At 39.6% G+C, this 27,334-nt stretch overlaps 1 protein-coding gene across 4 annotated transcripts in view; it reads left to right on the forward strand.

The window, feature by feature from the left end:
• helz (helicase with zinc finger) overlaps positions 1-27,334 on the forward strand; it is a 57,000-nt gene that overhangs the window by 20,253 nt on the left and 9,413 nt on the right. For 2 of the 4 annotated variants that reach the window (XM_069168441.1, XM_069168442.1), the window contains exons 16-28: positions 846-923; positions 2,546-2,725; positions 4,838-4,939; positions 6,742-6,920; positions 13,142-13,260; positions 15,020-15,165; positions 16,083-16,230; positions 18,606-18,789; positions 19,885-20,113; positions 21,379-21,694; positions 25,698-25,743; positions 26,678-26,865; positions 27,085-27,289. In XM_069168441.1, the coding sequence (XP_069024542.1) occupies positions 846-923; positions 2,546-2,725; positions 4,838-4,939; positions 6,742-6,920; positions 13,142-13,260; positions 15,020-15,165; positions 16,083-16,230; positions 18,606-18,789; positions 19,885-20,113; positions 21,379-21,694; positions 25,698-25,743; positions 26,678-26,865; positions 27,085-27,289 (2,120 nt within the window). The remainder of the gene's footprint in view (positions 1-845; positions 924-2,545; positions 2,726-4,837; positions 4,940-6,741; positions 6,921-13,141; positions 13,261-15,019; positions 15,166-16,082; positions 16,231-18,605; positions 18,790-19,884; positions 20,114-21,378; positions 21,695-25,697; positions 25,744-26,677; positions 26,866-27,084; positions 27,290-27,334) is intronic. The other 2 variants (XM_069168445.1, XM_069168444.1) reach the window with 1 other exon arrangement.

Here is a 27,334-nt window from a genome sequence, read left to right on the forward strand (position 1 = left end):
CGTCGTATTAGTTTGACAAATACCCGAACGGAGGGTACACCACATCAGTTCCATAGTTGACTGAATAACCCTCGCCTTGCTGGCTCGTTGGCTATTCGGAAATGCTTGCAGCTCCCTTCAGCTTTAGATCTCTCTCTCTGAAGTTGGACAGGTGAGGGAAACGAGGCAGTAATCTTTATTGACAAGAGCCAAAGTCAAATATAATCCCCCTGTGGTTTTCTTGGCTGCTGCTTTATCTGGGCTCCAGAATAGGATTCATGTGGACTTTTGTTTTAATTGGAATTTGGATAAGTCCGGGTGTTTGATTAAAGAGACCAAGGGGGGAATTTAGCTGAAGTTTAAGCTCACCTGTGGATACAGCCGTAGTAGTGATGTCATAAAGCTGATTTGATTTTGATCTAAACTCTTAAATTGTCACCTTAACTGCAAACTAGTCAGAAGTATACTTTGTGGTTTAAATCAGGGGTCTTCAATGTTTTTCAGGCCAAGGACCCCCAAACTGATAGAGAGATGGAGCAGGGACCCCCTACTATATATATATATTGTATAAAATTGTGTTTTATATTAAACTGGAGGAGTGCAGGAGGCTTGGAGGGACAGGCCCAGGCTAGTCTCGCGCTGTGAGTGAACCGGTGCCCAGCTTTAGAGAGCTCCTGTGTGTCGCTGAATGTGTGCATTTCTGACTGAAAGATAACATCTTCTGCCTCCATTTATCCATTCACTACAATATGTCGGATTCATGTTAATGTGTATTTAAAGACATTTAAATTTGTGAAAAAAAAAATATATATTATTTTTTTTTTACAATTTTCTAATCAACCACAAATTTCACGGACCCCCTGCAGTACCTCCGCGGACCCCCTAGGGGTCACGGACCCCCTGTTGAAGACCTCTGGTTTAAAGCAACACATCTCGGTTTTGAGGTAAATAGTTGCACCATTAACGTTATTCAACATTAATATCTTTATAATAATTTAAGTGAGGAAAGATAGCAGTTAAATACCAGTATTATGTAGTCCTCTCCACATCTTTCACCCCACTAGTTGGGATGATGATGTTTAGAGGGAAACGGTGCAGTTTGCTAATATCATGTTGGTACAGACAGTCTATGAATTTCAGCGAGCCTCAAAGTCTCACAATACAAATAGGGAAGAATTACAGGTAAATAAAATCCCTTCCAAACCATACAAATGTTTGATTGCCGTTTGTACTGTGATTAAAAAGTCGTACTTTTACATTTGCACAAAAAGAAGTGATGGCAAAATGAGCATTAGATGGCCATTAATATTATACGCTTGTGCCTTGTTTTGACCAATCAAACTATTATATTTGGTAGCCCAAACCAGCAGCATTGTTTGACTTTGAACAAATTACCTTAACAAGCCAGATGTGGCTGCATTGCTGTAATAAATGAGTTGTGCCAGTGATTGACATGTTCTAATTAGACCCAAACAAGATGTTTAAGGAGAAAGTATTGTTGGCATGAAAGACTTAAGGCTTTTGAAAACTTGTAGCAGAATCCCTTGATCTCAGCCATCCATCTCTGTCTCACACACACACACACACACACACACACACACACACACACACACACACACACACACACACACACACACATAAATGCTAAGAAATCTCTCATGCCCCCAACTATGTCTCAGTTGGAGATCAGTCAATTGGTGTTGGTGGATTCACAGCTTCAGAAGATGCAGGCTTCGTAATGAGGACAGTGATGCTTAGAGACAAACAGATATGCACACATGATACATGCACAATAACTCACTCTTACATAAATCCCTCCTTCCTAGTCATCTTTATTATTTAAACAAACACATACACTTTCCTGTGTATATGATATTTACTGCTCATCTGAAAACGATTTTCTTTCCTCTTGCATTTCTGCCACGTTTTATATTCATGGTGGGATGGTACCCATGTCTGTTGCACCTTCTCTGCTATGGATATTTTTGCGTATAAGACAAAAATGTGAAACTTACAATATTTAGATTCTTTACATGACCAGCAGGCACGTAAACATGTCTCACCTATTTAATACTGTAAATGCCAAACCTAAAATTGAGTAAACTATATAACGCAAAAGTAGGAGGTGCTTCGGGCAGCCACAGCTTGTCTGTAATCTGAGATGTGTATGTTGTCTAGACTTATACATTTCTGTTTGTTCAAAGATTGACTAGTTTGATTTCTCCTTCACTTCTTGTTCAGAACTTCTGTTGTTTCAGCCGCTTTCTTTCCCACACTTCCTTCGACCACAACTTTTATACCGTCTTTGCTTTCATCACTCATCATTTTGAGTATGTGCGTGCATACCATTCCTGTCATTCTGTGAAACACCTTGTGTTTGTCACTCCTATCACTGTCCCACTGAAGTTAATTAGATCAACAGACAAGTCTCTCATATTTAAAGCTATTCATTATTTAAAGTGTAGTATTTTGTTGAAATGCTTGAAAATGGCTTTTTTAAGACTAAAAGTTCAATTCATGTTGGACTCTTCCTCTGATCATTTCTCCTTCCTCCCTCCGCCCTCAGGCAGTGGGACGAGCAGCTGGATCCCCGTCTAAATGCCAAGCAGAAGGAGGCCATCCTGGCCATCACCACACCCATCACAATGTCCTTACCCCCAATCCTCATCATTGGTCCCTATGGTACCGGCAAGACCTTCACCCTGGCCCAGGCTGTCAAGCACATCCTTCGCCAGGAACAGAGCAGGTCTGTGTGTGTTTTATTTCAATTCTGTAGGCGTTGTTCAATGACTTCTTCTCCTTCTCCTTCTCCTTCTTCTTCTTCTTCTTCTTCTTCTTCTTCTTCTTCTTCTTCTCCTTCTCCTTCTTCTCCTTCTCCTTCTTCTTCTACCTCTGTTGGCAACCTTGAAAGGTGTTTACAGATGGAAAGCAATTTGTCTTGACATGTCAATGGGTGTGAGATTAAGTGCTGGCTCACCTCATACCTGTGAAATAAATGTTCAGTGATTGGTATTGATCAGCAGACCTGTCAAATCCCACACTGACTGTGGTCATTTCATACAACATACCAGTTGATTAGGTACACCAAGCTAAAAAAAACAAACATGGTGCAGTCCAACTGATTCATTTTTTTGTCAAAGCTTGTTTAGGGAGATGTTGATTCAGCTTAATGATTATTTAAAATGGTTATGATAAATGGTGCTGCTGAATTACATTTTGTAATCTTTTTAATAAACCCTTTTTTTTCCCATACATAGATGAACTAGGCTACTGGGACTCCTTGTGTAATGATAGTTGTTGCTAAGGGGTGAAAAATTACGTCGATATGAGCAAGTGTGTTTTAGCAGCAGTCATAAACACATCAAATGGTAAGGGAGGTCAATGAAAGGACATGATAGAGGTGCTGGGTTGTGCAGTGGTCTCAATTTTAGCTTCAGGGTAGAGGCTGCCTTGGGTTTGTCAAGCTGTGGTGTGTGTGTGTGTGTGTGTGTGTGTGTGTGTGTGTGATTAGGACTCTGTTTGTGGTGTGCTTCGTAGTGTGCGTGTGCCATAACTCGCAGGAAAAGTGTGATCGGTCGTTTGGATGAATATGTGTCATTTGTGGTTGATGCACATGGTTAGATTGCTTACATTGCTTTTCCTGACCCGGAATGAAAGTCGGTGTGATCAATCGAGTTATGTCACTTCAGTGGGCCACAAAGTGTTATATATATGTACAATATTACATCATTGAAAACATGGCAAGATTTTTCATCATTAGTGAGCTCCTTCCCTTTGTACAGATGTCCACAGGAAATTCTGCAGTTTGTTGAGTTAAAAGCATAGCCATGTAGCACAAGGCTCCCTGGTCTTTATGAAAAATGAATGGAATATCTCGGACAGTGTCCCCCGTACGGAAGGGAGAGCGCGGTGTGTGTATATGTAATGTTAAAGGGAGAAAAAAAAAAAAATCATCCTTTGAAAAATGTGAAGCAATGTAATATTCATTTCACATTGAATACATCTAATATTCTATGTCCAATATGAATTATAGATGTGTTAAAAGACAAGAGAAGGGTGACCCCTCTGGACCTTTACTACCAGCTTGTCATGCAGTTAAAACAGTGAACAAGACAATATATAGACAAGTGTTCCCAATATATGTTACTGTGTTCAATGCTGTACGCTCTTTTGCATTGCATTAAAAAAAAATTGGGGGGCGCGGGGAGGGGGGCCCGCTCTGGCTTGTTTGTATATCGTCTTGTGCAGCACTAAACCCAGGATGCAGTGACACTGCCCTTGCAAAGTAGTGTTGGGAGGTGGGACTTGTTTTGGTGGAATATTTGCAAGAAGGGAGGTGAGCCCGAGGATTAAAGTGACTTAATTCCCAGCAAATGGCCAAAAATAACCGAGCGGGCATTCCTTATTGCGTGCGATCCAAACATGCCATTTTTGTAGGTTGCCTGTTCGGCAGTTGTCGTCATTTCCTGTTGTGGCTGAGATTTATAAAACGGGAACACACCAACGGCAGGTTTATACCAACTTGTACTGTAAATCAGCGTGGTATTGACAGTGAATGAATCCTACTTTCTTAACTGCTCAGATTTTCGGTTTTATAGAATTAGTTGAGTGTAAAAATTGAATTATGTTCTATTTACATTTTGATATCAAAGTCAACGCGAACCCATGGTATCCTAAATGTTTCACATACTAAATGAAATTCAAATCAAAGCCTCTAGCACAAGAACATGCATTGATGGGACTTTAGTCCGTATCTTTAATGCTTTGTCTCTCAAAGGTTCATTTTGCAGGATTTAGGGGGATCTATTGGCAGTATTGAGTATTCATGCCTGACATTGTTTGTCTTTTTTCTCTACAGGGTCCTGATCTGCACCCACTCCAACAGTGCGGCTGACCTTTACATTAAGGACTACCTTCATCCATATGTTGAAGCAGGCAATCCTCATGCCAGACCTCTCAGGTATATGAAACCAAGCGACATTCATCAGCGCACATGCTATATGCCTGGTGAATTTTCGTATATTGTACAGTTAAAATATGTAGAGGGGCCTGAAGGGATACATTACATACATGATGTTAAAGTCTCTTTAAATTTGTATGTATTCGTTTAGGCTGAATTGAATACATATTTTGAGAGGAAGGTTCATGAAGTAGCTACAGTTCTGTCATTAAGTCGAGTTTCGACCAAAGATTGATTGAGAGATGATTGGATGTTAGTGCCTACTTGCAATTCTCTTTCTGCAACATTCTGAAACCTGCCAGTTTATACTAAAGCACCGAGACAACAAGGTGTAACAGCTCCATGGCAACAACTCTGTACTTAGTGATGTTATTGAGAATTTGGAGCTGGCCATGGGCACATCAACAGAACAGAAGGTTTATGCAAACCTATGCCGTAAACCTGTGTCATACAATACACGATTATTCCTAAAATACATTGATTGGGGGGGGGAATCCTCTCTTTCTTCTGTCCAAAACTTCTGCCATTTCAATCAGCGGACAGTTTGTAACTGATGAGACCAGCAGACCTCTCTGAGATGATTGGCTGCTGAAGGATTTCACACTGCTGCGACTTTTCCTTGCAACATTCTAAAACAGTTCGTCCTATCCCAAATCTTTGGTCTGAACTGGGCCTGAGGCACCCACAAAGAACCATGTTTCCATAATATAAATTATGATCCTTTGAAGACACCCAACATTACTCCAGTGTATTCATTAGCCAATGCAACATATCTCAGATCAGTAGTTAGCGCATACTTCAGATGGGAAAGTGATATCTTTCTTTTTTAATTCCTGGTATTTAACATTAATGTTTATTACATTTAGATCTTTTGTGTTCAGTGTGTGTGGCCTGTCTTGTCAGCATACACCGTCTTCGATTGAGAGCAACTCTGTGACTCTCACACATACATCAACTGGATTACCAGTATTGGAAAGCCTGCCACAGCTGACTTTGGGGATGTGAGCTCAAGAAACTCCCCCTGCTTTTAGAACTACACCTTGAGGCAACAAACAAACACAGAAAGACAGGGGTACTTCTTTTCCCTGCATTAGTGACTTCTAATCACATTTCAGCAGCCCCAGAGGTCAACCAAGGACAGGGAAGCTATGTCTGCCTTGACCAGCCTCACCCTAATGTGACAGCTGTTTGTATGTGTGTGAGTGTTTTCACACACAAGTGTTTGGTAACATATGGGCAATCAAATGACTGGTTTCACATGAGTGGTTAGTCTGATTTCCAAAGGCTTCAGTGTAAATTGCGCCATTATCACTGTAGCAAACGTCTCTCTGGTCTGCTCGCCTCCTTTGGGTGGACTTATTCAAGACAAAAGACCTTGTATGAATATTTAGTGGGAAGAAATTGCCAAAGAACAACATCCGACAGAGGACATATGTAAGGTCTTGCCTGCAGGCTGTCTGTGTTGATCAGTTTACTGACGTAATGTCATGTGCAACCATGCTTTTTTGTTGTTGTTATCCTGGAAAAATTCTACAATTCCTTAATGATTTCTGAGCTCTTTTCACTGCCTTTTTTTTCTTACTATGAAGTACTAATTCATAAGTTGCCCTCTCTAACCTGAGACAAAAGACATATAAAAGTGAATAACAAATTGTACACACTGCTGTGTTTTATGGTTGTGAGCCAACATGCCTCAGAGGCAAACAATTGTTAGACTTTACAATTTCTCCAGTTGCTCCTGTCTTCCTCTATTTGTAACTCTTTCTCCTAATCGTTCTGCTTTTTCCCCCCGCTTCCTCCAGGGTATACTTCAGGAACCGCTGGGTGAAGACGGTCCACCCAGTGGTCCAGCAGTACTGTCTGATCTCCAGCACACACATCACTTTTCAGATGCCCACAAGGGAGGACATCCTCAGGCACCGCGTGGTGGTGGTCACCCTCAGCACCTCCCAGTACCTCTGCCAGCTTGACTTGGAGCCTGGTAAGTCATGAAAAAGTACCGAGTCATCTCAAGTGTAGTAAGGCTGCCGTGTGATGGTTGATGCAGGCAGCCATTCCCCTCAGCAGCTTTCATTTGGTTTGGTTTTAACTGTAAAACACCATTTTTATGTTGTTGTTTTTTTTATTAACATTTGAAGAATTAGTGTGAAAGATCCTGTTGACAGGCACTGCTTTATCAGACATACTGTACACGCCTAATACACACTAAAATTAAGTTTCTGTCAGATAGGTTGTTCCAACCCAGAGTTTAAAAAAAAAAAAACATTTTTGGGACCGCTAGCAATGTAAATAAGGTTGAAAAACACCAATACAAAAACCACAAAAATATAGTCTCTGATCAACAGAATTGAGTCAACACAAACAAAAATGTGAACAGCTTAATCAAAGTGAAAACAAGTTTGTGTTTTCTAAAAGTGCTTCTTTTCTACATATAAACATGTTGATGCACATTTTTCAAAGCTCTTAACTACATGCAAACATGGCTCGGTGTGTTTAGTCTGGTGTTCTTTGGTCATCCCCACTGACGGACAACCGGTGATGGCAGGGGCCCACCATGTAGAAGGATGGAACTCATTTAAGTTGTGTAAAAGACACGGAAAATAAACCAATTTTTCAGTGCAGGCTAATAACCGACACTAATGTGTCAGCGGAGGGGGCTTTGTCTGTTGCTTGGGAACACCATCTGCCTGTTTCTAATGTATTTTACATCATTAGCCCTCCTCCCTACGTCCCTTCTATCCTGCTCTTTCGGTGTTTGATGGTGATGAAAATTGCCTGGAAACGAGGCAATTAGTAGTGAAAAAGTCTACTAAGTAACAATAACAAATCTCCCACCCCAAAAACACAGGTTCCCCCAAAACAGAATAGTGAGGCTGTTATCTATTTTACATTTGGTTTGTTGAATTTCCTCTTTCTTAATGACCTAAATACAGGATTTGGCATGTTGAAACTGTTTCATGTGTTGAGTGTCCCTATGTATGTTTTGATTAATTATATTATTGTTTAAAGAATAATTTGCCCAGCCCAAACAGGCTTACATGATCAAATTTTTTTTAGAACAAGAAACTTTCAGATTCAGAGTAGCAACATAAATTACACGTAATACTAAAAAATGAAACCACCCTCATGTTTTTTACCCAAAACTTTAGAGACAAAGGTGACCTTTTTAAGCATTGAAATTAAACAGCCATTTCATACTGTCATCTTCACAGTAGCAAAAATATTTCTGCATTTAGAACTGACATTTCTGGGGGGCTGTGGCTCAGACGGTAGAGTGGGTTGAACACCAATCGGAAGGTTGGTGGCTCGATCCCCAGCTCCCCCCGTCCACATGCCCAAGCGTCCCCGAGCAAGACGCTGAACCCTAAGTTGCTCCCAATGGTGCACCATCGGTGTGTGAATGTGCTCCTGATGGCAGCACCCTGCATGGTGATCTGTCTCATTAGTGGGTGAATGGGTGAATGGGAAAACTATGTTAAAGCGCTTTGAGACCAAAAGGTGTTAAAGCGCTATACAAGTACAGACCATTTACCATTTAATTATACATGAAAATATATTTGAAATTCATCATGATAAGAATAATACAGAACAAAGTCTGATTCACACTCAACTTTTCCTAATTTGCAGAACTCTCACAGATTGTATTCTGCCTGAATTCATTGCTGTTCTCAGTGCAACTGAAAATCTTAGAATTTTGCTTGCAAATGAGATTCAAGGTGATAATTGTGCTTAATTCGGATATATGTTTTAAATGTTATTTTTAATGAGATGTCTTTTAACCATTTTTGTTTACATGTAGCGAGTAATGTTCCTTAAATTGTGTTCAAGGCACACAATGAATTATTACTAAGCATGCATTGTTATTGAGCCTCCCAAAAATGGCTTAATACTCTGCAGCTGATGGAGAATTGTGTAGTTTACTCTGAAGAAAAAACGTCTTATTTACCCTCCTGTTCTGACACATTAAAGCTGGGGTATAGGCCAAAAATAAAAGATAATAGAACATACCATCAGGCTTACTGGGACAAATCCCAGCGGGCCGGTGGACCTTAAAAAAAAAATCCATTAAGTTTTTACCATTGCTGTCTGTTTCTTTATTGGCCCTCTCGGTGTGCCTCTCCTTCAGGGCACTCATGACAGCATGAGAAATGGGTGTTTTGGGACTGAGCTCACTGGCCTATTACAACCAATATATAATCAACACTCACCGGCTTGATAAGAACACCCCCTTTTTATAAAGTTCATTCCCCCTTTTTCGGGAGGAGGATTTGCGCTGTAGGCAGTTTGTTGCCAAAGTTAGTAAGCAACTTTTTCTCCAGGATTTTCCACCATTGAATCAGACTTATCTGATATCGGAAGGGATATGCACGCTAATCTGCATTTGTAGAACAGCTGTGATTGACCTTAAATCTCCAGATTTTCCCAAACCAGAATACAGAGCCAAGAGGAGGAGTATGAGGCTAGTTTTTTTTTTTTTTCCCAGAAAACTTGAATTGCAATAAGATCAAAGGTTATTCGGGACTTTTTGCAGTGATGCAGAAAGAAAAAAAAGAAAAATGCTTTAAGCCAACAATTCTACAGTCTTATCGTTTTGTATTATTGATCCAAGAATCTAGCCTTTATCACCCTGAATGGCCAAACACTTATGAATGCTTTAAAAGACAAAGTGCAACTCTACTCACAATAAAGTGATATTTTATACTTCCCAATAACCTGGAAGTAGAATTTATTACATGGGAAACACATGCTTCGTAAAGTCATTAGTAACTAAAATACTCAAGATCTCTACATATTTGTAACTTGTTCCCAGCAGACCCCTTTGATCTGCCAGCTGAACATTACAAAATTAGATTTCATAGATCATACACTGTGCAAGATTAAATCCTAAATATTTATATTTGGGCGCGTATTCCTGTTACAAACGTTATATTGTTAGAAATTGTGTTTCTGCTCAGAGCAGGGTAATGACATGATTATATTTTGACAAAGCTTTCAAACCCAGTTTTACCAAGCTTGTTCTATTGGGGTAAATGTACATGCATAGACGCTGTCACACTTACAGACTTTCCAAATCATTTTTACAGCGTGAAAAGGGTAGAGAGAGACTAAAAGGAAGCATTTGAGAGACCGGGTGTGCGAGTGGAAGGAGCTGCCATTCATTATTAACGAGTCATCTCTCCCACAAATCTCTTCTGTAGCATTGTGCTTCAGAGCTCTTTCACCTCTGCTTATTGTCCCTCCTCCCACCTCTTTTTCTCTTATCACTGTTTTGTCCATGTTCAAACACCATAATTGGCCCAGTGACAAATAGCCGCTACATAAATGTAAATTTGGACCTCTGGTTTAGAGAGAGATTCCCCAAGGCAGGCAGCTGTATCCCAGGTGAAACATTAAGCACCATATTCATTTATGTTCTTTTCTGTCAACTTGGTGCTCATAAAGACCATCTTTTTCCTCCCTTCTTGCCTCCCAACTAATCACCGCTTCGCTGCCCGGGGAAACATTCTCATTAGTAATGACCCATGTACATCATTTGTGAGCGTTATTAGGCCGTTATTTGTTCGTGTGGATGGAAGTAAAGAGCAAGAAGGGAGCATGCAGCAGGGCTCCTGTTGTCCACAATTCATAGCAAAGGTCACCAAAAGAGCCTGGCTTCATTAATTAAGGGATAACTCATCTACATTAAGTCTTTGGCTGCATTGTTGACCAATTGATATTCCATGCAGTGATAAAGAAAAACAGGGTAAAAGTAAAGATCTCAAAGCAAAATGTAACAGCACTGGTTGAAATTACATTTTCATCCATAATTTCACTTCTCCAAATACAGTGAATCACTGTGCAGCTTGGCTGTCAACTGACAGAAATCTTGATAACTCTTTTTTTTTTTAATCCATATTACACGTAGGCATGTCACAATCGTAACGTTTTAGTTGACAATTATTTGTCAGGCAAATAACTTTGATTTGATATAATTGTCTGTTTCTCTTCATTTTATGTCCCTGTTATAGTGTAAGCCTTAAAACATTTGAAATAATGCCTGTATATCATATGAAGAGGAGTCATTACTGGCAATTAACATGAAAACATATAAATTGAGTTCATTAAAATATTCTGTTTGTAATTCAGGGGACATGGCATTAAATACAACAACTTAAATATTCAAAACCTTTTACTGAAATGTACAAAGGATTTACTAACAATGACAGGTACCACTAATCAGAACAATGCACCATAGTGGCACTAATTCTCCACTAAAGCGCCATTAAATCATTACAGAAGAACAAGTGTGACAATAAGTATGACCTCTGCAACATCTATCAATATTAGCGTACTATCTGACAATTATTCTATTATAAGAAGTAATTACATAATGTAAAAGGCAAAGATTCTTACAATGTTGTATTCTATATATATAGCCTGTTTATTAGACGTTTTTATTAGCTTTTATTTGATACATCACTTTACAATTCGGAAGGTGTATGTTTCTCCTCACCAGCTGTAACCAATATGCCCACTTGTATATTCTGCCAATATGTATGTAGAAACATGGGTCATTGTTAACTAAGTGTATACAATTGTATAAAGCCTGCTGTCGGGGGGACAGTGCCAGCCTATGCTTTAGTGAAGTGCACACACGGAGAACATTGGTTTGAGACATTCGAGTTGGGGGGGGGGGGGGGGGGGGGGAAGCTTGTGAAATACATTTTGCAGGCATTTGTTCAAAGGCTGATACCAAAGAGTGAACGTTGCCTCAAATCAAACTGCTCCACCTCTTTTCTTGCCAACCCATGTTTTTGTTGTTTGTTTACTCTTTGACAATCCCTGAGTTTATTTTGTTATTTCCATCTTGTCACATTTCATGTCTGTATATACTTTCCTGTGGAAATGGTGTAGCTTTACAGGCTGTTTGCTGGTTGGTATTCAGCACCTCTCTCCCTGCTCCAGCACTCATTTGCCATGCTGTTTTATCCCCTTCCCCTTCCCCTCATACTGCCGAGCACCGTTTGAGCTTTTTAAATCAGGGCTCGGCTACTGTTCAATCCTTTTCAAAATGTCCACAAAACCTTGTCTTTGGTTTGCAGGACTGTTTAGAAGAGGGAAAGGAAAGCATTTTTAAAGCCCTCAACGAACACAAAATATACTGTCTTTTAAGAATGGTATGGGGTGCAGGTGACTTGGCTTTTATTGAGTCCTCAGTATAAAATGCGCCCATCTTTTTCCTCAAAGAAGTTGAAAGCACTGTTACTGCTATGAATGCATTGTTTAGATAAATGAAAAGATGTGAAGCAACATAATGAGATGGTTGCATTGTGGGATCAATATGATAAATAGCTCATATAGTTAAACTTGAAAAAAAAAAAAAAAGAAGAAGCAGCGACTGGTTTAAAAATCAATATTAAATTTGTAGAATCATTGATTAAAGAACTACATATAAACTCACATTTCAAATATTTTACCCTTTATTCAGCATAAGTATCACATCCTCTACCATCTTAAAACTTTAGATGGACTATGGAAAGTTTTATGTTCAACGTGGGTGTTTTAACTTAACAAATGCTACTGTTTGATTTTTTTTATTTTTTTTTTCCTCTCTCCCCAGGTTCCATTTATACAGCTCTTGTTTTTGCTTCAGCGGTGACAGTTAAATTGGGCCAACACTTTGACATATTTGTGCAATATTGTTCAGTCAAAAAAAAGCTCAAATGGTATCTTTTCCTGTTATCCACAGGATAGTTAAGTTAGCCTTGTATTACCAGATCCAACGTTTCTGTGCGAGTAGGCAGGGTACGGCCATGCTCCATTGGGGATTGTTTCCACTCATTGCATCCTAAAGGGGGAAGATCTCTGATTAAAATGTTACAACATTGTATCAGCCTGTGACCAGTCGGCCTTGAACTCCATATGATGTATGTTGTTTGCCGGACCCCACCCAGCTGTAAACGATTGACTCCCCCACTCGTGGCTGAGCAAACCTTCACAGAAACAGGGTTTCCAGACTGTAATCATGGCAAAGACTGACATTTTCAGTAATACGCGAGTGGAGCCTGGTCACAATTGAGTGTGAAATAAAAGTGTGCAATTTTGAAGCAGCACAACTGTGTACATTGACCATATAATGTATTTCCTTTTATATTTACGATGCAAAGTAATGTTACGTATGTTGGTACGTGAGTAATGATGGTGTTTTGTCCGTTTCGACAGGGTTGTTCAGTCATATCCTGCTGGATGAAGCAGCCCAGGCCATGGAGTGTGAAACCATCATGCCTTTTGCTCTAGCTAGCAAGACCACCCGCATCGTGCTGGCTGGAGACCACATGCAGGTCAGTAAAGAGGCAACAAGGGCATTGACCAAAAATACTAACAGAATTCAACTTTAACTTTGTCGAAGCTGCAAGTTTTGCTGGTGGAAAAAAACAACAACAATATTTCTGTGCTTATTTGTGAATCACCACATAATGCAAGTGCACATTATAAGTGTTGGGATCTTTCTCTCAGATGTTTCAAGAGTTCTCTTTATAAAAGATTTCAAAATACATAGTTAGAAGGGGGACGTATCATAGCAGCAGGCAGCAGCTGTGACATCACGGAGAAGTAATAACTCCATTTTCACTTTACTGTTTATTAGACTCTTTTCTTACCTTCTAAACTAAAAAAGAGCAGACACTGTGGAGCTGCAGTTTTAGAGCCCACTTCAACCGCAGATAACACAAATACAAACTCGCGTCAGTCAAGCTTTCTAAGCCAACACAAGGAATTAAAACCTCATCTCCTCGTCTCCTAGTTTTTAGACAGCGCACAGGATTACCACGAAGAAGTGGATGAAGATGAGGAAAGAGTCTGCCATGCAATAATTGCTTTAATTACTTGATCTCTTTCTCCTGTTTCTTGGCGCAAAGAACTACGGGCTTAAAGCATAATGTTCACCTGTGTGTTCATCTGTTTCTTTCTCAATCACTGTCTCACGCTTTCCTCTGTCTCCCCTATATAATGTGTAGCAGCTTATTCACTCTGCAGGACAAGGAAGAATGTCTCTCTTTATATATCTTTGTCTCCTTACTCTGTGCCTTTTGCTCCCACTACAACACGTCTCCGTTAAGTGGTGTAAAGGGCAATTGAATTGTCAATGAAAGGGAACATCTCAACTAATTAGGTTAATTGGCAACAGATCAGTAATATTATCTGGTATAAAAAGAGCTTTTCAGAGAGGCAGTCTCTCAGCAGTGAAGATGGGGAGAGGTTCATTACTCTGTGAAAGACCGTGTGGGGAAATGTAAGAATATTGTCCCCCAACGTAAAATTGCAAAGAATTTGGGGATTTCATCATATACAGTTCATAATATAATTAAAAGATTCAGAGAATCTGGAGAAATCTCTGTGCACAAAGAACGAGGCAGAAAATCAATATCGGATGGCTGCGACATCGAATTAAAAACGGACACAAACCTGTAGTGGAAATCATTGTCTCAGAACTGATATGATGAGAAAATGATAACCGTGTGATCTGAAACTAGCAAAGACACTCGTGTTGCACTTGGCGCCGCTTTGTGCTTGAAGCAAGCTAGAGCCCAGGGCTGTTTGTTTAACAGGCACCACATGGAAGAGAATGCAAGATGCACTGGGATGAGACACAACTTGAAAGTACCTTTAGAGAAGAGATAAACGGAACACAAATAGTCGTCCAGGCAATTAAAGGAAATTTGCAACCACGCCAAATTGGCAAACACTTCAAATCTACTACTTTGCTAATTGTCAATCAAGTCAAAGTCAGTCAGTCATTCCATATGTTTTATGAGATGAGGGGAAAGCCGGTGCCAGGTCTAGGTTTTGGATCGGCAGCTAACATCATTTCAGCTGAAGCTGCACGAAGTGCCAAATGATTCTTTTTTTTTTTTTTTATCATTACAGTCAAACACTACCTGCGATTTCACGTATTAGCATTGCATAGCATTGTTTGGTTTACATTGGATCATATGGTTTGACGCAGCTGTCAGACTAGAGTCAATATACCAAATTGACCCGTGTCACGCTTTGAACTAAATTTGCTTGTCTTCTCTTCCTCCATTCTCTGCCCCCCTGCAGCTCAGTCCATTTGTGTACAGCGAGTTTGCACGGGAGCGTAACCTGCACGTGTCGCTTCTGGACCGACTGTATGAGCATTACCCCCCTGAGTTCCCCTGTCGCATCCTGCTGTGCGAGAACTACCGCTCCCACGAAGCTATCATCAAGTAGGTGTGAGCCCTCAACGCTGCCATGTGTGGAAGCTCTGGGGGTAGATAATAATAATAATAATAATAATAATAGTAATAATAAACTTTATTTGTACAGCACCTTTCATACAAGAAATGCAGCTGAAAGTGCTTCACCACAAAATAATTACATGCAGTGTTTCACATAAAAACAGATATAAAGGAACAATTAAAAATATAGAAAAGAAATTAGATAAAATAGATAAAATGCGCAAGAAGGAATGTAAGTGGAAAATGTCAAACTTAGCAATATGCATTAGATGCTAAAAAGGTGGAGGAGAAGGAGTTGGTGGGGGGTTGTTGTTATTCATTAATAGCGACAGTGGAAGGCAGAGTCTCTCCAGGGAGACATTGATAGTGTTGCAGTGTACAAATACAATTACAATACCTGGCTGGGTGTTGGTGTCGGACAATTACAGGCAATAGTAAACACAAACATCCGCTATCTGACACGGGGAAGGTTGGGGTAGAGGGTGTTTCCGGCACTATCCGGACTGAGTGTAAATCCTGCTGCCTATTCAGACGCAGTTGCTTGTATTTTATTTACAATAAAAGTACCTACATACATAAAAGTAAATAAAGTATCACCCCCCAAAAAAAAAATTATGTTACGTTACCACAAATACTGGATAGTTTACACATTGTATCCATGAGTTCTGAAATAAAAATGTTGTATTGGGCACCACACTTTATTTCTTAAAACGCCAAATATATGTTGACCGATCTATCATTTGGTCCCCACAATAGTTTGGTTAATAGATCAAACTTTCTCCTATGCTCTAACACAACAGGTTGTATTACAGGAATGCATTTTAATAACACACACTCTTGCGCAAAGATACTCCATATTAATTTTTCCCTTTTTGTTTGTTATTTTTCTTCACGTCTTCCTAAAGCTACACGTCAGAATTGTTTTATGATGGAAAGCTCATGGCAAGTGGGAAGCAGCCCTCCCATAAGGACTTCTACCCTCTGACCTTCTTCACAGCCAGAGGAGAAGATGTCCAGGAGAAGAATAGCACTGCCTACTACAACAATGCTGAGGTATGGCCTACAACATATCTACATTCATGGCTTCACTTATTTTTCAGTCACGTGTCTCGCGTGCTTCTGACAGAACCGACGTCATCCTATTTTAGTCAGTGGAAACTGGTAAACTATTGTGAAAACAAATAACCACATTTGAGTAAATAAATTCATATTTAGCCTCAACAAGTTGGTTTGATTTTAGCAAAGTTTATTAATATATGTGTGAAAGGAATCATTTCTTTGAGCTTTTTAACTTCATATGTATGATTGTTGGGCTTTAAACCCCACTTTGATATAGATATTACATTACATAAAACATTTTAATAATTTGGATCAAAGTTTGGTCGACTGTCTAAAGCAGTCACAAGTAGAGTGATTAATTAAAAGTGATCAGCAGATTTGATCTGGCCTCATCATTATTCATTTGGAGCACTCGCCGTCATTTTATCGTAATTAAAGATGAAATCCATAAACCTAATTATTAGATCAACTAAGATCTTTCATTTGACACTAGTGATGCATGAGTCACTGACAGTTCTAGCGATGGATTGGTTCCTCTGTAGATTCACTTGGTCGTGTTTATTGACTGTCTGTGGCCTCTGACCCTTTGCTCCAACCAATTAATACATGGGTGCCTCTGGATTTTGCTCCCAAACTGTCAGCAATGCCAAATGAATTACTTCCTGTCTCTTTGATACAGCAGCCATGTCAACACATTAAAAACATCATCATAATCTTGGGGAATTCAAATGCATTGAAAAAAACCCACAAAAAAGAACAAACATGTCCATTTGTTTGTCTTGTACAAGTGTCTTTGTTTTCGTTTTTTAATACTTTAATATTTTATTAAGGTATTTTTTTTTTTTACAGCCAACAAATCCCTTAAAAATAATATAAAATAAAAAATAATTAACCATGCAATTGACAAAGAAAGACCAGGAAGAAAAAAACACATTAAACAAATAAATAAGTAAAAATTAAAAAAAAAAAAAAATGCATCAAAACAACCATACAACAGTCGTGTCAACCATAAATTCAGCCTAACAAACAGATATCAAAAAATATATTCAGAGGGTTCAATACACAGGGTTTCATTAAACTTGGATCTAGATTTACATATTGTAGTGGCACCCTGCTTGAAGAGCAAGTGTACAAGTGTCTTTGATGGGCTTAGCTTCAAGTAGGAGACAATATTGTCATGACAGTTCAAAGCCTCCTGCAGTATGCCTCAGCTCTGAAAAGAAAAAACTGCTTGTATGACCAAAAACAAACAAACAACAAAACCATCGGGATTCAAAATAACAAGTCTCCCACTGTTAACTAACATTCAGGCAAATTTTAAAACTAGCATGAAACTCAAAATTTGCTCCCATGGGAACTTGTCAATCTCAAATTGAACTGCAGCTGTGATATTAGACCTTTAGGTCAATCAATCTAAAGGTCCTTATTCGGAGCTTTTGAAGTTCCAGGTCATTCATCAGTGTGTGGTTATTTAGCGCTGGTCAGCCTTTGTCTCTGCTTTTACCGCACGTCCACTTTCATTAAGCCGTATCCTTTTATAGACTTTGATGCCTCGCTGCTGTACAGAACATAAAGCTTCCTTTGTTCTTCAAATATTGTATCCCCCACTGTTGCCTTTTAACCTGGGTTGAATGCATCCCTCAGTCCATGACTTCCCACTGCTCTTTGCAGGTCAGAATATGTGCAGGGATCCTGGTGTGAAGGCCACATGGGTTTTTCCCAAAAAGGTTTAAAGATACTTCAGACAAGCCAAATGTTTTATTTCGTCTTGCAGTAAAGGAGGGTAACCTGACTGCTGTTAAGATGGCAGAGATCAACTATGAGGATCAAAGAACCTCTTTATGCAAATGTTTTTCTGATCAGTCATTACTTCAGCAAGATAATGTTAGTTCACACATCCTAAGGTTGGTGCTAGTAAAATAGATAAATCAGAAGACTTCTAAATGCACTACATGTTCAAATGCCGAGCAAGGAGAGGTGATATGCCAAGTGTTGCTTAATTCAACTGGAAAAACTCCCTTATCACTAATCATAATGGATAATTATGAAAGGCAAAGACTGTTGTAAATATAATTTTAACCGGGAAGTATTTTATACATGTTTTTTTACATGTTTATTTCTGTGTACGGTATTATTCAAATGCATCCCGCAAGAATGAGATACTTCATGTTACCATTCAATTTGTAGAAATCTCTGTTTTGTAATGTTCTTCTGTTTCCTTTCAGCCAGATGTTGAACTTGCTTGAAACTAAAGCAGCTAAAAAGGAAAAGTGTTTGTTACTTTGTAACGGTAATGTCTTCAGTTTCATTGAAATGGTCTTTTTAAAAGGCCATAATTTAACGTTTCCAAACCCTGTCCATCTGCTCAGGTGTTTGAGATTGTGGAACGGGTGGAGGAGTTGCGCAAGAAGTGGCCGGTGGCCTGGGGTAAACTGGATGACGGGAGCATCGGGGTGGTGTCACCGTACGCCGACCAGGTGTTCCGCATTCGTGCTGAGCTCCGAAAGAAGAGGATGCATGAGGTCAGCGTGGAGAGAGTGCTCAATGTCCAAGGTGAGAAACCAACATGCCCACGCTTTGTGATTACATCTACGTGACTAAAACTACAGTAAAAAAAAAAAAAAAAAAAACTAGTGTTACATTAATGAACCACCATATTATCATTTTGAGATCACGCATCCGGCACATGCAAATGACAGAACACGTATTACACATATTCAAAGCCTGTAGTAATTAGCTGTTCATTTCAAAATTATGAGAAAATTGGAAAAAGGCATCTAAGGTCTGGCGGTAAAAAAAAAAATGCAGAGGTTACAAACAAATAAAACAAACAAACCTAAAATCTTGAGTCTCCAAGTGCCTCATTAATAATTCTTCGTGAAGCTTGTCTCCTTCATTTCTGTGTGTTAGATGATAGCGTCTAACTGCAATCAAAATGATGCTAAAATGAGAGATGCATGACCCTAAAGACGAATCCCTACAGTCCTCCACTGCACTTTATCAGTGTTCATGCTGTACTTCATATCACCAAGTCGGAGTAGAGTGAGGACGTACAGTAAGGGTTTCTTTTTCCCCAGTCTCCCCTCTGCTTCAGTTCCATGCAGCTCCCACTTGTGTTGCATCCAGCTGCTTTCTGCAGGTCATTAACTCCCTCATGAAACATGTTGAAAACTGCAACTCGAGTTGGTTCGTCGAATTTGAATTTAACACGCATGGACTGTGCTTGTTTGTGTATTCTGTCAACAGCCTCTAAAAATTATAAGAAGATTGATTTGTCACTATTTTTTTTAATCATTTTTTTTTTTGTTAGTTTTAGCAAATGTTCTCTGTGCTTTATTTGCAGCAACATTTTAGGATGGCATCTGCGTCAGAAAACATCAGTCAAATAGTTTCCACTGAAATCAAATGTAATGAGAGCTAATGGAGAAATCGAATATGTCCGAGTGTTGCGTTGTCATTTTGTTGATTTATTTTCAGTAGGCGTGTGTCAACTGTGAACTAACTTTTATCCTAAATTAGTTCAGCAGAAAGGTTAGGTAGAAAGTTTCTCAGATGATCTTTGCTTCTTCATTCAAAATGTTATCCAGTTTACGTGCTCTCCAGTGTGATTAGAAACGTCATAATAATAATGAAACCAATTGTTTGCAGGTAAACAGTTCCGGGTGCTGTTCCTCAGCACGGTGCGCACACGACACACCTGCAAGCACAAGCAGACGGCCATCAAGCGTAAAGAGCAGCTGATTGAGGACTCGACGGAAGACCTCGACTACGGCTTCCTATCCAACTACAAGCTGCTCAACACGGCCATCACCAGAGCTCAGTCCCTGGTTGCAGTTGTGGGAGACCCCATAGCACTGTGCTCTGTAGGGCGGTGCAGGTAAACCCTTTTAACCATAGTTTTCAATGCTGTGACGTAGCAAGACTTTATGATTAAAGTCTAATTTACAATTAATTAATATTTTTGGGATTCTTGTGTACAAATGGTCTTTGTTTTTAGCTTGTGTTATTACACTGCATCTCATTTGATATCATTTCCTCAGTACGGTGCGCCTTTGACAGATGTGTGCATGAAATTACACAAGTCACAGAAAGTCAAATCGATTAGATGTATCAAAGTTGTTTAGTGATTCTGACCAGTTTGTTCAGGTGAGGTGTGGTCACCTAATTATTTTCATCCACACACTGAGCTACCATATAGTTTCATACAGCCATGAGGCTGCCAATCTCTTCCTCTATTTGACTCTGTCTCTAGCCCACCTCTGTAATTGTCTCCATGGCAACCGTGTTTTGTCTATGGTAGTCGCTGCAACATGTCAGGGATTTTACTGTTTGGTTGTTTGCGAATGTCAGCCTGCAGACACGAATTAGTTAAATTGATGTGTTTAAAAAGTGTTTAGATGCAGCACTCTGGAGTAGCTCAGGGGAGTTAAAATGCACCAAAAGGTAAATAGAAAAATCACCAAAAAAAAATTCAGGTTCTGCATTGTGAATCAGTTTTACAAAGTTAACTGGATACCTGACGAGCTGCAGGTAGTCGGACAGGGTGAAAACAAATTAGCCTCAAATGAGAATTGTAGTTCTTATTTTCTCTGATTCTCAGATTTTTTTAAATAACCTTAATTACTATTCTTGTTAATATTATTTTTACCATCAATAAGAATTGCCATCAAAACCAGTTGGCCTTACTGTCAGTTAAGATTCATTTACAGCTCAGTGGGCCAAAGACATGCAGTGCCCTTTTTATTTATTTTTTTTAACCAAAGATTGTTAAAAATCAAGATGGATTTGAAACAGTAAATGCTTGGGACAGTTTGCTGTTGTAATGCAAAAGGCCTTTACCGCCACATACTTTTAAGTACACATTTTAAGACTTAAAACTAGGATGCTATTGTTATTTATCATGCCTATAAAAAGTATTGTGGTACAAATGTTAGCACCTTTATAGTCCAGGTTTTAATTTTCCTTTTTCCTTATCCCCCCCCTAACATGTGCTTTTTCCAAGTTAGTTTTGAACTGTGTTGATCTCTTATATTCAGCTTTTAAGGATGCATTCATATGTATGCTGCCAGTGGGGAAAAACATAGAAGATAATCCATTAAAACTTCTCTCAATCTGTTATTTTCTGTTTTTGCCCCTTTCCAGAAAATTCTGGGAGCACTTTATTTCCATCTGCCACGAAAACTCGAGCCTACATGGGATCACCTTTGAGCAGATCAAGGCTCAGCTGGAGGCACTAGAGCTGAAGAAAACCTACGTCCTCAACCCACTGGCCCCGGAGTTCATCCCACGAGCCCTCAGGCCCATGCAAGGACACCACTCGTCTTCGCAGGCCCTCCATCCGCACCATCACCCACATCCTCAGCATGCACAGCCTGCCCCCAACAAGCAGGGTCCACAGCAGCAACAACAACAACAACAGCAGCAGCAGCAGCAGCAGCAGCAGCAGTCACCCCCTAAGGTAAGGTGTTTCTCAGTAGGGAGGGCGCAGTGGAAGGCCTTACCGTTTCCATCTACCTCTTTCTCATTCGCATTTTCAACGCGTGTATTAAACAATACAGACACTAAACAGTAGAACAGTACAAATAAAAAGGTGCAAGTCGAGGTTGATGTCATCAAATCAGTAGAAATGCAAAACAAACAAACAGGTGAGATAGAGCAGTGGTTCCCAAATTCGGGGCCTTGAGAACAGCGTCTTGTATATTTGTTGTACATTTAACCACATTAAACAAATCTGTAACATGTGTATTGACTACATTTTATGCTACATTTTCCAATCAATAAACATCACTTGAACCAAAACCTGGAACGCTCATGACAACGTACGGTCGTCGGTTGTCTTGGTAACACAACACGCACACGGAGGTGTTTCAGGGGCTCAGCTGTAGGACAAATTATAATCGTCAGAGCAAGCAAAGAAAAGATTTGACAGGGCAAACGGACCATGTCTGAGACGACTGAATCCGAGCCGACTAACGAAACTAGACTAGACCAACAGACGAGTTTTGGCTGCTTGTGGAAAACTGACATCTAGCTCTGTCTTTACCTAACATCGTACAGGTGTAATCTGGGTTTCTCATCCCTGGTAAACATGCAAAAAAGACACAAACCTGTTTTGGTTCTATTTGTCGTTGTTCACCTAAAATAGAAGCAGGGAAGAAAATGTAAGAAATACACTTTACATATTGCCGTGTTTAATTACATTCATTGTTTGTTTTCACTTGAATATTTATCTGTAAATCTGCAGGTTCCTGCTGGCTTTTATTGGGTGACTAACAATGAGTTTATTATTTATCTCGAGGTTGATTTATTTTATGTTTTAAACTGAAATGTGGGTGTAAGAATATGTTATATTTTATGTTTGGTGGCTCTGGTAATTTAAATGGTCAAGCTCAATCTTGTAGGATTTAGTATTTTAATGTCATATATAAGGTAACCACTTATTGGTTTGTAGAAACAAACAAATTATCAGACAGAAATGGAGTGCCTCTTGTTTTTCGAAAGAGAAAATGATTAAAAAAAACAAAAAAACTTTACATATGCGAGCACAAAGCGCCTATCAATTCAAATGACTCAGTTTAATTTTCGCTGCAGGAAATCATTTCACAATTACTCATTTCAGTCCCAGAAAAGAAAACAAGACCAAACAAAAACACAAATAGGAAATTGGCATTGCTGCTTTCATGGATGGATCTGTTATTTGATTGTTTAGCTCAGGTTGAAATGTCTTTCTGTGTGTGTGTGTGTGTGTGTGTGTGTGTGTGTGTGTGTGTGTGTGTGTGTGTGTGTGTGTGTGTGTGTGTGTGTGTGTGTGTGTGTGTGTGTCTCCCTCTCTCTCTGTGTGCCTGTGTGTGTCTCCTCCCTGTGTGCACTGAGGTAAAGGTTAACGAAATCACCACAGCTGCCAACCTGCTGCCGTCACCCACTGGGCTTAATGAGCTGAAGCTCCGCTGTATCAGCCGGCTTTAGAGACACACACACACACACACACACACACACACACACACACACACACACACTTCTATCCAACGTCAAAGTCATACAATGCAGTTCACAGCTATACAGCGTACACAGATTTGATGCTACCACTATACAAAAATAGTGTTTCCATCAGTGTGTACTGCTCGGTGTTAATTCACAGTAAAGGTCAGACCATATTAGGTGTCTCTGTACATGACAGATGCGCTCAAGGTACAAACAAAAGTAATTTATTAATAACGAGTAATTCTCCAAACATTAAAATGTGTCCTACAGTGGCTTATGGTAAAAGCTATGCTGCTGAGTTCAATACGGTTGCTTCAAGGAAACGTTTTCCACCTCTACCTCTAATAAATATTTAGCTTTTAGCTCATCTTGCAAGTAATTATGAAATTCCAAATTATAAGATTCAGTTGTCAAAGATATTATAGTGCCTCACAGCATCACTGACTTTTTTCAGCTGATCATCTGCTCTGAGTCATCGTGTTAATCAGCAGAGGACTTCAGAACAGTTCTAGTTTCAGCTGCTTGTAAAACTAATTTAAAAACAAAGCATGCAGCATGGTCATTGTTGGACATCCATTTTACCAGACACAAACAGTATGCTTCAGTTGATATCAGATTGTGTTTTCCTGGCTCAGATGGTGTTTTGGTGCAAGTGTGCAAGACTGTGACACTTGTGCTTAAATATGTCTAATTAAAAAGCTTTTTTGCAATTTCAGCTTGTGTGAGGAAAGAGGATTTACAACTACAATTATCATTTTATAAAAAACTATTTATTTCTTCTATTCCTAATCCATCATATATTTTGAAATCGTAACCATTTTTTTTTAGTTGGTACCAAGGAGAAATTAACTTGTTGGTAGTAAGTGGAGCTTTTCTGAGTACTTCTATTTTATTCGTTCGCTTGTTCTTCTCCAACAACCTCGACCTCCTGGGCATCGATGCCCAGCACAATACTGCACATCACTGACAGATGGAACATGCTATTGAGAACAACACCACTACACTTCACCACTCAAAGGAGTTTTACACTGACACACTAAAAGCAGTTTTTCAGAGCTTGTTGTTGCAGCAGTGCATCTGTGATTAGATTTAATAACCACAGTGTTCGACTAAAGGCACCAGGTTCAGTCCAGTGTGTCCGGCATTGCTCAGTTAATGTTGCAACCTAAAATAGCAGCCAGGCGAAGCTGCCTCTGCCACAAAATGTCAGACCTCTGTCACTTTTAAGGAGGGGGGGGGAGGGTCTCACTCAAGATGTATAAAATACATTCTGCACATTTGGTGTATTCTTACAAAAATATATAGTTCTGTCGATTTTTCTATTTTGGGAGTTTTATATTCCATTGCCATGCCAGCACTAAAGGTGCAATGTTTATTGAAATATTTTTGATAGTGGAATAAAAGTATTTGATATCTTTCCTGTTGTATATGAAGGTGTAGTTTGGCTGCTCCTGAGCTCAAGCTGGCAGGCTTGCTATCTTACAAATGTAACCATGTTTTAGGGACCTGCACCTCCAGCAAACTGAGTCAGAAAAAAAAAAAAAGGCAAATTGTTTACTTGCTTAACTCATATTTTGGTGGGTACCACGGCTGTGCCTCTCAAAGTGGTTTTAACAAAGCAAGGCTATATTTCTGAATAATATACATAATACTGGATTCCTGCCATGGGCCTAAAATCCTCTTTTGCAATATTAGTGTCTTAGTGTTTAACAATTGGTCTTACAGTATTGTTACAGCATGTCGGCCCCGTTATGTTCCATTCTGTGTCGAGGTCTTGTGACCATTTTTCAGGGTGTAGTTGCATTCACTGTTTAAAAAAAAAAAAAAAAAAACTCTTTAGTTGATTGAATCTGTTGAAGTTTTGTTTTTTTTCCCTCCAGTTTTTGTACATAAAGAAAGTCTGGCTCCGCATGCCTGTCGCTCACAGCATCAGTTTTTGCTGCGTTTTATTTTTTATTTTCGTTTTTATTTTATTTAGTTCCAACAATGGCAGTAGTGGAAGAGCTATATGAAGCAGCATGAACAGTTGTAGCAACGCCAGAAAATAACGAGGAATCGAATCTGGACCAAGAACAATGCTTAAAAATAACAGAATACGTCTGAAATGTTCATTTACCAGCATGGCGTCACGCTCTTATCACATTGGGGGAGGATCTCTGTTCTTTATACAACAAAAAATCATCGAGTGCTCAATGAAGATGGGTTCGAGGCTGAGCTTGTAGTTTCAAAATGAACCCGAGATCTACGCTCACTAGCGTGCAGCGACTGGAATCAAACCATCTGTTCACACAGTGACTTTGGTGTGGTAATACCAGGCTAACGTAACCACTTGTTGACCTAACGATTTAATGGAATCACCGTTTTCCTTGTAATATGACCAGTTGTCTACACCCCCACCCGCCCTTGCTGACCTTTTCTTCTTCATTTGCCTTCAATGGATTAAGTCTTGCTTCATGACTAATGATTCTTTTGTCTTGCAGGGAAAACATACCAACCACACAGAGCACCTTCCACCTGAAGGATATGGTGAGTGTAGACTACTGCCCATGTTTACTACTGTTGGATATAAAATCAATCATTTTGTCCTTTATATTGATGTAAAAGTATTGCGTGTAATGTGGTAAAATGGGAGATTTATCCCAGGAAGGTATACATTATAAAGATATGGACTGGCTTCAGAACACTTCTTAAACACATTTAGTAGATCTTATTTTTGTAGTAGAAATCTGGCAAATTTCAAAACATAGTTTTAAAAGCCCCCCCATATCTGCTCTCTTTTTCACATCTGCGGACATAGTTGTTGTTAAAAGAGACAACTTGGTATTATAAAGAACTCTCAAGCTGTTTGTAATCACTGTTTCATCGAACCGTGTGAGGAGCGAAAGTCGACAGCACTATACTGTGAAACCAACTGATTTCTAACAACGGCAAAGTTTACACACCGTACAACCATGTAGAAGTGACTCCATGCTCATCTCCTATTTAACGGTGTTACGTGTACTCTGGTCAGGTTTTACAAGAAAGCAACAGTTTCTATTGTTTCATTTTACTGTTTCCCTCTACACATACAAACGCGCATCTCGACAGCTTAATATCAGACAGTTTAATGTAGCGGACCAGATGGATGCATGAATCCTGTGGCAATGAAAGCCATCAGAGCAACGCTGCATATAACAACACAATTTTGTCTAGACGGTCTGTTGGTTTCAGCTGCTTACTACTGTAAATGTCAGTAGGATTCATGAGGGTAAACTTTAAAAAAAGATCCAATCAGTGAAAGTCATTTCTTTTTGCCTGCCTTTTTAAAATGTATACAGGTATGCCTCAACTATATTTCATGTTCCTCTTATAGAATTCAAGCTATGAATATTACTAATGGGATGGTTTTATCAGGATATCATCATATTAAGAACCTTTTCCATTTTTTTTTGTATTAACTTGCCAACTATTCTCTTTGCAGTCCAACCCAACCCAGCTGTGTTGATGGGAAACCCTATTCGGGCATTCACACCACCTTTGGGTGGTACACCAGCTGGTATGGGCAAGTCGCCCAGTCCTGTGCAGAGGATCGATCCTCATACAGGTGCCAGTATCCTCTACGTTCCAGCTGTGTATGGTGGAAACATGGTCATGTCCATGCCCCTGCCTGTAAGTATACCTGCTCCTGGTAACGTACTGACTGACACAGATTTCAACTGTTAAAAAGGATTCTATCAATTTGTTCTTTTAGAAAAGTGTAATAGTGCACCGCTGCCAGACCTGGTTAATTACTATCAAATCCAGCAATTACAGTATTTGCCTCAGATATATAATTAACATACGATAGGAAAATGTTACTGACCAATAATTTCTCTTTATTTTCCTAAGCTGCCTTGGCCAGGTTACCAGAATCGCTTTGCCGTGGATCCTCGCATCATGAGTCACCCAGCAGCCATGGCCTACAACTTCAACCTGTTGCAGGCACAGAATCGAGGCTCCCCCATTCCTTACAGTGGAGTGGCACACCCCTCCCCTCTGGGAATGGGCCAGCCCAGTCCTGACAAGGAGCTGCAGGCTGATCCCATCAGAAATGGTGTGTCCTGATTTTAATTTCTACATGAAGCGATCAGCAAAAATC

Source organism: Embiotoca jacksoni, unplaced genomic scaffold (assembly GCF_022577435.1).
Source record: "Embiotoca jacksoni isolate LCO1_2020_lvr unplaced genomic scaffold, fEmbJac1.0.p SCAF_4, whole genome shotgun sequence".
Lineage (NCBI taxonomy): Eukaryota > Metazoa > Chordata > Actinopteri > Embiotocidae > Embiotoca > Embiotoca jacksoni.